The sequence below is a fragment of the Colobus angolensis genome, unplaced genomic scaffold (assembly GCF_000951035.1).
Source record: "Colobus angolensis palliatus isolate OR3802 unplaced genomic scaffold, Cang.pa_1.0 Scaffold113, whole genome shotgun sequence".
Classification (NCBI taxonomy): Eukaryota; Metazoa; Chordata; class Mammalia; order Primates; family Cercopithecidae; genus Colobus; species Colobus angolensis.
The window spans coordinates 2,279,209-2,291,706 of NW_012112364.1; the positions used below are offsets into that span (position 1 = coordinate 2,279,209).

Here is a 12,498-nt window from a genome sequence, read left to right on the forward strand (position 1 = left end):
TGGCTAATGGTATCTTCTAAGAAAACGACTCATTCTGAAAAACTCAGTCTTCCCTTGGCTTCTTCTGGTCTCATTTTAAGTGTTATTCCTTTGATGATTTTTCTGACCTCCTTCCCCACCCTAACCTAGATTATGTGCTTAAATTGATGCTGTTCATTGTGGGTGAGAGCTTTGATCATACTTGCATTCTCTTTGCTTATTCAGTTCTTTGTCTTTTTGTCTGATTTCTGTGTTTTACCCAGGAGACTTTAGGCCCTATTTGAAGGAAATGGCCGTGCTGTGTGGCTTCTTGATGAGTCCCAGTAACCAGCACAGAACACAGTACACTGTAAGTGCATGGCATGTATTTCTTGAATGAATGATTTCTTGATATTGAAATTTTTTTTAGCTTACTAGCTTAAGAAATTTGGTGAATAGTGCATTTAAAATACATAATTCTGTGTAGCTAAAAATGATACACAACCAAAAAACTGCAAGAAAACAAAGTGCAATGCTTGGAGAGAGGTTTAGTGAAAAGAATAAGGTGTGTGTTGGGGAGCGGGGACATCGGGTAAGGTTTTTTCTTGGATTTGACATTGTTGGGACAAGTGGAAGAATAATCAACAATGTCTGAATCTTCACATTAACCAGAATACACAAGCATCCAACGGTTGCTTGAATCTGAGTGTCTTTGCTGTAAATAAAATTGCCTGTGTTCTGAAGTCATGAACTTGGAAAGGATCTTAGTGATCATCACGTCCTATGCTCCACTTTATAGATGAAGACACTGAGACCAGAAAAACGCAGTGATTCTCTACTAGTAGAGCTGGGTCTAGAATTCAGGTCTGCTGACTCCCAGACGGTATGGGAAGGAACATTCGTTCCTTTAAAAATAATCACTGCTGCTTTAATAACATCAGCACCTGTTGTTCCAGCTTCTGGAAGAGAGAAGCTATTAATTTCCCCTTCATCAAAGCTGAATTTCTGGTCTGTCTGAACCTTGTTTTCTTCCTGACTGCAGCTGTCTAAACCACTAAGGCCACATGTTGGACGGAGGCACTTTCCTGCTGGAATCCGATAAATCACCACACCCAAACATGGAAAGAAAAAGGGACACAGATCATCCAGACCGTGGCCGAATGTGTGACATCTTTGCGGAACTCTCTCCGTTCCACCTTGTGGTGGAGGCCTCCAGCGCACCAGACACAGCCCCAGGCGTGTGAGTGAGCCACAAACATCCGAGCTCTTCCTGCATAGGGCCTGGGACCAACCGTGGCCAGGACATCAGCTGCTGGAAGCCGAGAGAGTTCATCTGAGCGGCGAGTTTATGATCTGTAGAGTGGACAGTAATCGTAATCCCTTGAGAAGTTTGCAGAAACGAACCGAATGTTGAATGCCAAAGATCTTCACAAAGCAAATTAAGTTTCTTCCATTATTATTGTTATTTGTGTTAGCCAGGCCTGGATTGCTTAGGCTGTGTTTCCTCCCGCGCCTATTCCAGCAGGCAGACCCCGCCCACGGCCACACCTTTCTCCTCGCCCTGGTAGGAAAGTGAGGGGCTGCCCTGCGCCGGCGGGGTTCCTGGGCGGCGGGGAGCCGCGCAGCGCGCATGCGCCCTGGGGAGCGGGGCGCTGCCAGCCTCTATAAAAGCGCAGCTCAGCGCGCAGCTAGCGGAGTCGGAGCTGGCTTGGCGCCGGGCGAAGCGAGGTTGCGGGCGGCTGCAGCGGTCGGCTTCTCCCGTAGCCCGGAGGAACGAAACTTCCGTGGGAGGCTTCCATCGGTGCGCACCTCCCGAGGGCGAAGCAGCGACCCGGAGAGGGAGCGCCGGCCGGAGGCTGCCGGGCTCCTGTGGGACCGCGCTGCACCCGGGGAGGCGGAGAAGGGGAACCCGGGCGAGCCGCCCGGCTGGATCCGCGCCCAGCAGCAGCCGCGGCCGCCGCCAGCCGGGCAGGCTCCGAGGACTGCGGCTTGGGGCGCGCCGGATCCTCGCCTGCGTCCTGGACGTTCCCGGGATCGGGAGCGCTCCCTCGGCAACGTGCTGGGAGGATTGGCCGTCGGCCCCGCCGAGTGGAGCGTCGGGGCTGCACCCCTGAGGGCTGCCGGGGCGGCCCGGCCGGAGCCATGCGGACCAAGTTCGGGGCAGAGGAGGCTGAGCGCGGCCGGCTGCCTCACTTGCTGCCCAGAGTCCTGCGCGAACTGCCCGCCTTCGCTCCTTCTACCTGCCCGAGGAGGGGATAAAGGAGGGGACACGGGCCCCAATTCGCGCGCGGGACCCTGAGGCTTAAACCCTGCGGCGGAGCCCTGGCTCCAGGTCCTTGGGGGCGCGCCCAGTGGTCATCCGGCTAGAGGGAGCGTCCCTTCGGGGATGCTCAGGGAGGGTCCGGTTGCCGGTGAAGCCTCCAGAGGCTTCGGGACGACAGTCCCGGGGGCCTTCTTACTGCATCCTGAGATTTCCATCAGCGAGTGCAACTCGTAAGGCAGCCCCTAAGGGGACCGGGCCACCGGCTGAGGAGGGGGATGGCTTAGGAGCTCCTGGACCTAGGGCCCGGCGTCGTCGCCTCCTGGGCGGCGCGGCAGAGGGGAGTGGCCCGCGCGGAAAGCACCGCGGGACAGTCAGCGACGAGGCCCGGGGGTCGCCGGGGCCACGACTTCTCGGAGACCGCCCTGCGCTCTCTGGAGACGCGCCGCCCGCGCCAGGGTGGTGCCATGTGGGGCGGTCGCCGCTCATCCGTCGCCTCCCGGAACGCCGCTTCGCTCCTGCAGCTGCTGCTGGCCGCGCTGTTGGCGGCGGGGGCGAGGGCCAGCGGCGAGTACTGCCACGGCTGGCTGGATGCGCAGGGCGTCTGGCGCATCGGCTTCCAGTGTCCCGAGCGCTTCGACGGCGGCGACGCCACCATCTGCTGCGGCAGCTGCGCGTTGCGCTACTGCTGCTCCAGCGCCGAGGCGCGCCTGGACCAGGGCGGCTGCGACAACGACCGCCAGCAGGGCGCGGGCGAGCCTGGCAGGGCGGACAAAGACGGCCCCGACGGCTCGGCAGGTAGGGCGGCCTGCGCCCAGCGCGAAAGGGAGGACGGTTGGCGTTGCCTGGACGTCAGGGACCTGGGAGCTTGGAGGGGGAGATTCAGGAAAGGACCTAGGACCAGGAGGCGGAGTCTGCAGTCTGGCTTATTCCTTGGTCGATGTGGGTCACTAATTCACCCCCACGGGCCTCAGTTTCTCCATCTGTCAGCCAAAGGGTGGCTTAGAGTGAATTTTCCGAAGAAAATCACACTCCTAAGGCAGTGTGGGCCACAGAGAGCCCCCATATTCCTTCCGACCAGGGTCCTCCGGGCCCCTCTGGCGTCTCCTGTCTCCATAGGGCTCCATGTCTTAGGGGTACCCGAGAAGACGGTGAGGGTGCGCCCCCGCCCCTGAGGGCCTGGCAGACGTCCTTCCCTGAAGGCTCCCCGAAAAGAAGGCAGCTCCTCAGAGCTTTCCCCGGGGCTGCTGCCCTGTGCCAGACGCCGCGGGTTCCCATCTTCTCCACGCGGCGGCCCCTCTCCCCTGCAGCCACCCGCCTCTGGGGTTTCTGGACTGTTTTCCTTACCACGTCAGACTTAGTAGGTGTAACATCGGAGCAGTGCCCAGCCTTGCTCTTTGTGGCTTTGATTTCTTTTTCTTTTTTTCAAATTGCCAAAGCCAGACTTGGAAAGTAAACCCGTTGAAGAATTTGGTAGGTTGCGTTGCAGTTCACTCTTCAGAAACCTTCCGGAATGCCTCCCTGGGGTGTCTGCACCAGTCTCCCTCTCTCTCTCTCTCCGTCTCTCTCTTCTCTCTCTCTCTCTCTCTCCTCTCTTCTCTCCTCTCTCTTCTCTCTCTCTCTCTCTCTCTCGTTCGGGGGAGGCGAGGTAAAATGGCAAACGTATCCCCGAGGGGGCGGCTCCTCCTTTTTGTGGGCCCGCTGGGTGTACCTGGGAGACTTCGCGAGCACCCGGAGCCTGGGTTCTGGGTTCGGGCTGCCTTGAGCGTTGGCACAGCGTGGTTCGTGTTTATAGAGCTGCCTCCCAGGACCCGGTGACAGACAGCTCTTTTCAGTGCCGTTCCCTTTTGCAGTCAAGCATTTTATTAGCATGCTACTCCTATTGTTCTGTCTTGAATCTGAAGAGAGCGTAATTCCAGACCCAGCGCAGTCTTAAAACACAGGCTCAGCCTCGCAGACTGTGTGGCCATGGAAGAAAGCCCGGAGAAGCGAACCAGACCCCAGACAGCCACAGTGAGATGTCTGCTGAATTGGGCTCGTTAATGGTTTCCAAAAAGTTGGGATGGCTTTGCACTAGTCGGGACTACTCATGACGAGACTTTTGACGCCCTGTGTTGTGCGTGGGTGCCTTCTTCATGCTACTTTTAAACGTTTTTTTCCTAAAAATTGTATTTCTTCCACTTCTCTTCTGCAGTGAAGGACTACATGCCTAATTAAGCCTGCCGGGGGGGCTTATGGCAGCGCTGCATTCCTTACCCCTGTGTAGTTATTTACATTTCCAATTAAAAATCCTGGAAAGAGAACAGTTATTTCTCCCCAAAACTCATTATGTGGACTGAGGCTGGTTTCAGCCAGTTTCTGCTATGACTGGGGTACATTTTTTTTCCTGTTTTTCTCTTATTAATTTATTTTTTGATAACATATTTAGGGCTTGTGTCTCAATTTAGAGAATGAAATATTTATAACACGCCAAGGAAAAAGCCCTGCATCCACTTCTCCAGTGATCCATAGTTAGCCTGAAGTGATAGTGTAATTAGAACAGGTCTACTGCCAGGCACCAACTGTGCTGCAGACACTGTAGCAAGTGTTTCTACCTGCTAAACAGGCGCTATATATAGAAACTGCTCTGTTTAGCATTGAAACTCCAGGAAATCTTCCACAGTCAGCCTTTGGTTAAATACCTATAAAGTATTGTTTTACTTACAAAGCATTATTTCTCCATAATTCCACCTGGTGTTATACTTTAAGAGCTGACCTCAAAGACGCGGGCTCCTTCCAAAAATGCTGCCCCATCTGACTGTGGGCTGGCATTATGTTTTGCCAAGACCAGTAAGACCCAGTCTGTCCCTGTCTTCATCAGAAAGTGCAGGCTGTCGGTAACAGAGGGTAGAATTCCACGAAAGTGGCTCAGAGGCATTCTGCAGGCACCTCCCATCTGATTCTACCCCATCAACCTGCATCTAGTTTCTAAAGCCTTGTAGTGCCATCCCTATGGCTCCTAAAAGATTTTTTTAAGATACTAATTTTATTTATTTATTTATTTGAGTTGGACTCTCACTCTGTCGCCCAGGCTGGAGTACAGTGGCATGGTCTCGGCTTACTGCAACCTCTGCCTCCTGGGTCCAAGCGATTCTTTTGCCTCAGCCTCCAGAGTAGCTGGGATTGTACAGGTGCGCGTCACCACACCCAGCTAATTTTTGTGGTTTTAGTAGAGACGGGGTTTCACCACGTTGGCCAGGCTGGTCTTGGAACTCCTGATCTCAGGTGATCCACCCACCTTGGCCTCCCCAAGTGCTGGGATTACAGGTGTGAGCCACTGTGCCCCGCCAGAAACTAATTTTAAAATTAGTTTCTAAAACTAATTTTAAAATTAGTTTGCTAGTGGTTTTATCAAAAGGTTTTTATTTTTACTTTTTATTGTTTTCTATTTTAAAATCAGCTTCCCTGGTGAAGTATCATGGCCATTGCTTTATGCTCTGAGGGCTTTCCCTGTGCACTCTTGCCTTCTTGGCTTGCCATGGGTGACTCTTCTTCCTGCAACACATGTCTTGTTGCTCCTGATGTTTGCTCTTGGGATACTGTTTCAGGATGGCCCAATGCCTGGAATAACTTCTCACCACCTCCACACAGACCCCGTCACCTGGACCCAATGCTACCCAAGGACCCTGGCTTTTGCTAGGAAAGAGTGAGGAGGGTCTTTTTTCAGCCCCTGCTTGACCCTCTTGTGCCGTACAGATGCCTTTTGGAAATGGTAGTGACTTAGAGTCTGGCCTAAATTTTTGACTGAACTGCTTATGAAAAATGAACTTGCTAAAGAATGGTAAAAAGAAATTTGCAAGGAACTCAACTTTCTGGGGGAAAAAAGACTTTTAAATAAGTTACAGTCATTATTACTATGAAGATCCTGCAACAATATGGTAGGGCAGACTTGTTGGCACAGTTCGAGTATGGTAGGAAGTTTAGAACCATAACTGTCTTAACCTATTAAACCCATATTTTTGCTAAATTGGATATCCGGCTCAATCAGTCTTGCAGTTGATGAGCTGAACTAAATATAAACAGTTTGCTTCCAGGGGCTGACCTGCCATGCCTGTAGGGTCTCAGGATCTTTCTAAACACTTGATAAAGAATGGTGCATCTTATGGACTCCTAATATGTGAACAAATGAGCCCAGTGTCGGTCCCTCAGCTGTGGTATTGGTGTTGCTCATTCATTCATTGCCATTGCCAGTCGGTGATTGGTACTGCATTCCTAGAGTAAATCATAATGTTGTGCTTCTGTCCTTTGCTTCAGTGCCCATCTACGTGCCGTTCCTCATCGTTGGCTCCGTGTTTGTCGCCTTTATCATCTTGGGGTCCCTCGTGGCAGCCTGTTGCTGCAGATGTCTCCGGCCTAAGCAGGATCCCCAACAGAGCCGAGCCCCAGGGGGTAACCGCTTGATGGAGACCATCCCTATGATCCCCAGTGCCAGCACCTCCCGGGGGTCATCCTCACGCCAGTCCAGCACAGCTGCCAGTTCCAGCTCCAGCGCCAACTCGGGGGCCCGGGCGCCCCCAACAAGGTCACAGACCAACTGTTGCTTGCCGGAAGGGACCATGAACAATGTGTATGTCAACATGCCCACGAATTTCTCTGTGCTGAACTGTCAGCAGGCCACCCAGATTGTGCCACATCAAGGGCAGTATCTGCATCCCCCATACGTGGGGTACACGGTGCAGCATGACTCTGTGCCCATGACTGCTGTGCCACCTTTCATGGACGGCCTGCAGCCTGGCTACAGGCAGATTCAGTCCCCCTTCCCTCACACCAACAGTGAACAGAAGATGTACCCAGCGGTGACTGTATAACGCAGAGTCACTGGCGGGTTCCTTTACTGAAGGGAGAGGAAGGCAGGGGTGGGTTCTCGAGGTGGAGGTCCGCACATGTCGGTGGTATTTATGGCACGATTCCTTTGGATGGCTTCATTTGCCCCCAGACTGTATGAAAACATCTCCACGTTAGCATTTCTGGATATGTTTCATCCAGGGTATCGTTGATTTATGATGGGAAACCGGCCTCAGCTGGAGATGCCTGTGATGTTGCTGATGGGTATGTAACAAATGCTTGAGTTCAAGTGCCCTTGAGATATGGTTGGTGAAAGAATTTTATAAACTGATAAATTAAGGGTTTTTATTATGTTGTTATTATTTCTTTTTTGTTGTTGACTGCACAAGATCAAAATGCCTGTTATCTCCCTTTTACCTGGGCCTTTTTTTTTTTAATGAGACAGGATCTTGCTCTGTTGCCCAGACTGGAGTGCAGGGGTGCTATCTTGACTCACTGCAACTTCAGCCTCCTGGATTCAAGCAATTCTCCTGCCTCAGCCTCCCAAGTGGCTGGGATTACAGGTGCCTGCCCCCACGGCTAATTTTTTGTATTTTTTGTAGAGATGGGGTTTCACCGTGTTGGCTAGGCTGGTCTCACACTCCTGACCTCAAGCGATCTGCCTGTCTCAGCCTCCCAAAGTGCTGGGATTATAGGCGTGAGCCACTACCCCCAGCCTGAGCCATTATTTTATTTTTTTATTTTTATTTTTTTAATGCATCCAAGGTTAAGGGGAAGACACAAATAACAGGACTATTCTAAAAGGAAACCTGTTTGAACTCTGTGAGATCAGTCATCAGCCTCAGTATTCCACAGGCACACCTTAATTTCATTGTAAAAAGATATATATTTTGTCTATTTTTGTGCTTTTGGGGCCTATTTTGTGCTTTTTTACCTTGTGTAGAGATCTTATTACAAAGTGATTTTCTACATTAAAAAGAGACTGAAATAAATTGTATAGTTACTTAACTAATGAAGACATTTCAGAACTCTGGGATGATTTTAATCTTGAAGTAGTAGGTGGTGTAGTATTAAAACCATTCACCCCCTTCTTGATTGTATCTTAATTTTCTGGCTTTAAGGTGACACCTGAGAGGTAATGCATTCTTTTTTATATTGAAATCATAAGCTATCACCTGCTGCTTCTCTGAGTTACTTTTAATTTTGCCTTGTGGTTACGGTTTGGCATTTCTTTCTGTTTGGTTTTCAGATCCCCGTGTCTATATAGTCCTGAGTGCAAGTAATTACTATACTTATAAATGAAGATCAGTATTTCTGCCTAGATCTGATAAAACATTTTCTTGGTTTAGTTATAAAAATTCAAAGAAATGTGTTACAAAGATACTTAGTATAGCTCCTTAGTCATAACCTGAGACTTGGGATGAAATTTAAACCACAGAGATGATTTACTTTGCAGATCATAAGGCTTTTTATACTCTTGTTATCAAAATGGCTTATTTTTCGGGCAATAGGGACTATTAGGTCAAGAGAAAAGCTTTTCAAAGAAGTATTGCCTTTCTTCTCCCACACAGTTCTTGATTTCGTCTCTCTTTCAGGCCTCAACAGGCACTGTATTCATTGCCAAGGTTCCAAATTATCAAATTCAAGTGAATTTATTTGTGTGTTGTTTACTTATTAAAAAAAGGTAACTTTAAGGATGTGCAAGATTTTGTAATGAAACAAATCGTTGTATGGTATGGTCTTCTACACACTTATATCTCTAGATATCTATCGATCATCTTTCTATTCTGTCTGTTTCATGACTGAATAATGTAAAACCATTGTTGGCAACTGGTATCATCAAAGATACTCATTTTTTAATAACCAAAGGCAGGGGAAAATCATTTTACTTTTTAATAAATATTTTATGATGTGAATTCCTAGGGGAGTTGGGTTGCTTTTTTCATTTTCATTGTACTTGGTAATTTTTCAGATGGTCTAGTCAACCTGTTAATGGAGTAAAATTTCTAAAAATTATGAATATTGCTTTCTAGAACCAAGAGCCTGCTTTTCAAGGTAATCAATATCTGGGAAGCTTACGTGAATGTTCTGTGAGTCAGTGAGTATTATTTTACAGGTTTCATGGGAAATGTTGGCAACACAAAAGAAACAGTTCTTTTGGAATCATTATATTATGAGGCTAATGGGTGTTCCCTGTGTTGTGTTTGATGGCAGATTCCTGCTTATCTCTGGAAGTGAAATTCTTAGAACTTTGGAATTGAAAGGGACCTCAGATATCACCTAGCCTAAAGATTGGTAAGCTTTTTTTTTTTTTCAGTAAAAATCAGGGACTGGCTGGGCTCAGTGGCTCACTCCTGTAATGCCAGCACTTTGGGAGGCCAAGGCAAGAGGATCGCTGGAGACCAGGAGTTCCAGACAAGCCTGGGCAACATAGCGAGACCCCATCTCTACAAAAAAAAGAAAAAATAAATAAAAATTAGCTGGGAGTGGTGGCGTACTTGGTAGTATCAGTGATTTGGGAGGTTGAGGCAGGAGGATCACTTGCAAGCTCAGGAGTTTGAGGCTGCAGTGAGCTGTGATTTCACTACTACATTCCAGCCTGGGTGACAGTGAAAACCTGTCTCAAAAAAATAAGCAAAAAGATCCTGAGAGTAAATACTTTAGGTTTTGCCAGCCATGTGGTATCTAGCAGCTATTCAGCTCTGCAGTAGCACACAAAAGCAGCCATAGATATACATAAACAAATGAGCGCATCTATATGCTCATAAAACCTGTTTTTTTTTTTTTGAGATGGTGTCTCACTCTGTCGCCCTGGCTGGAGTGCAGTGGCGCAATCTCGGCTCTCTGCAAGCTCTGCCTGCTGGGTTCACGCCATTCTCCTGCCTCAGCCTCCCGAGTAACTGGGACCACAGACACCTGCCACCACACCTGGCTAATTTTTTGTGTTTTTAGTAGAGATGGGGTTTCACCATGTTAGCCAAGATGGTCTCGATCTCCTGACCTCGTGATCCGCCCGCCTCGGCCTCCCAAAGTGTTGGGATTACAGGTGCGAGCCACTGTGCCTGGCCAAAACCTTCTTTATATGCACTGAAATTCAAATTTAACATGATTTTGACATGTCACAAAATAATCTTCAATTTTTTCCCCAAAACATTTCAAAATGTAATTGTAAGCTCCAGTGCTGTACAAAAGCAGGCAGTGAGCAGGATTTCCCTGGCAGGCTATAGTTTGTCAGTCCCTCATCTAATCCTCCCTTCCTCTATGCAGGAGTCACCTCTGTGACATTTTTGGCACTCTTTTTTAAACAGAGGGATGGAAAATGCTTGCTTTTCTTAGCATGAGATTGTATAGTTCTTCTTTTTCTATGTGGTAATTAAATACACCTCAACGGATGAATTTTTCATTTAGTGAATGCTACTTCGTTTTCCAAAAGTATAACATTATTAGAAGCAACCTCAGATCTTTTCGGTTTTGGTAAGAACTGGAAAAATTTAGCTGACAAAGCAAAAATGTTCCACTACCTGGTTTAAGGACACCTTCCTTGTCATGAAATATAAATCAGAACCTATAAAGGGTAATTTGCACCCTGTAGAAATATTCTAAGTTCTGTCATTTACAGATAGAAAAATAGTTTGCTGCTGTACATTTTCTGCTGTATCTAAACCTCTAGTGTCGATTTATGATAGTTCTAGGGGGATTCTATATCCCTGCTTATAGGACAGAGAATCAGACTCTGACTGCAAGGAAGAAGAAATTAGCATGTTGTGTCTATGAAGAGCGTGAAAACTACACATCTGTCATTTCTGCTGCCACTGGAGAAGTTAAGATTTAGCAATAAGATCAACATCCGAAGTGGCAAAAATACCATTAAGACAAGTGTGTTTTGGTTTCGCGTATTTCCTCTGCAACATGCACTTTCACGTAGCCTTCTGTTTCTGATTACGTTCTCATAAGCTTGACTAATGAAATACTTCATCTATTAAATTTACCTTTAGCTCGTTCTTTTAAGATTGCACAGTTTTATTTCACAAACTCTGTAACCCACATTTTCTCCTTGTTCTGTTACAAATGCTGAATTTTTTTTTTTTTTTTTGAGACAGGGTCTCACTGTGTCACCCAGGCTGGAGTGCAGTCAGTGGTACCATCATGGCTCACCACAGTCTTGAACCCCTGGGCTCTAGGGATCTTCCCGCCTTGGCCTCCCAAAGTGACAAATGAGGATTTAAGTTCCTTTCAGAAGCCTTGCCTGAAGAAACCATGAAGGTTAGAATAAAGCTGATGATGAAAGTCAGGGCAAATGTTCAGAAACGGACTGAATCCCAGAGAGAAAGTTTGGTGCTAAAAGTTGAGATTGTAGACAGCTTAGAATAACACATTCTCTTCTGTTTGGCCCTTACCTTGTAGTGGCACTTAAGACTAGTCCTTTTTTCTCTCAGGGACTTTGTTTCCTGCAAACTCACTGTGCTCTTTTGCTAAGAGTGTAAGTTCCGGCCGGGTGCGGTGGCTCAAGCCTGTAATCCCAGCACTTTGGGAGGCCGAGACGGGCGGATCACAAGGTCAGGAGATCGAGACCATCCTGGCTAACACGGTGAAACCCCGTCTCTACTAAAAACTACAAAAAACTAGCCGGGCGAGGTGGCGGCGCCTGTAGTCCCAGCTACCCGGGAGGCTGAGGCAGGAGAATGGCATGAACCTGGGAGGCGGAGCTTGCAGTGAGCTGAGATCCGGCCACTGCACTCCAGCCTGGGTGACAGAGCGAGACTCCATCTCAAAAAAAAAAAGAGTGTAAGTTCCCTACCATACATATTCTCAATGGTTTTTTCAAGTGGGTCAGCAGTGGAAATTAATAAACAGCAAGCTTGCTTTTAGTTGCTTGAGCTTCCTAAATGCTTAAAGGGAGTAAGTTTGTTTCTCTTTAGTGGATTTCAGAATGGAGACTTCTCATTCACTTAGCCTGGCCTACCTCCAGTCAATCAGAATGGTCTCATGAAGATATGCAGTGTGCACTTCACCCAAGTCTGGGGCTGACTTCCTCTCATAGAGGTTGGGGGGAGCTCATGGGAATCTGGGGAGACAGGTGATGCTGGGCAGAGAGAGACCAGACTGACCCTGTCAGTTGTCAGGATAGAAAATAAGCATCCCAGGCATTTGCCAGCCCTACTGGACTGAGTCACTGCTAAGTAAATAATGCATCAGCAGTAATGGTTCAATGAACTTTTTAGGATTTTAAAAAATGTGGTCACATCCCATTTTGCTTATTTCTCTTGCTTGTTAAGAGAACAACCAAACCCTCTGAGGAAGCTGCATGATCTTACAATGGCACTGCTCTCAAGCAGAGCAATCTCAAGGCACGGAATGGGGGGTACCGAGGCTTACTCACCAGGAAGTATGTCGACTCCCTGTGACCTGCCAGATAAGGGACGGGGATGACATGGGTCTCGGTCTGGGCCTGGCCA

General features: G+C 48.2%; 1 protein-coding gene across 1 annotated transcript; it reads left to right on the top strand.

Annotated features, from left to right (window-relative positions):
• Positions 1 to 2,636: 2,636 nt before the first annotated feature.
• Positions 2,637 to 7,143, top strand: SHISA2 (shisa family member 2). The gene is made up of 2 exons (XM_011958622.1): positions 2,637 to 3,016; positions 6,512 to 7,143. The coding sequence occupies exons 1-2, from the start codon at positions 2,686 to 2,688 to the stop codon at positions 7,063 to 7,065; spliced, it is 885 nt and encodes a 294-aa protein (XP_011814012.1). The 5' UTR covers positions 2,637 to 2,685; the 3' UTR covers positions 7,066 to 7,143.
• Positions 7,144 to 12,498: the final 5,355 nt, after the last annotated feature.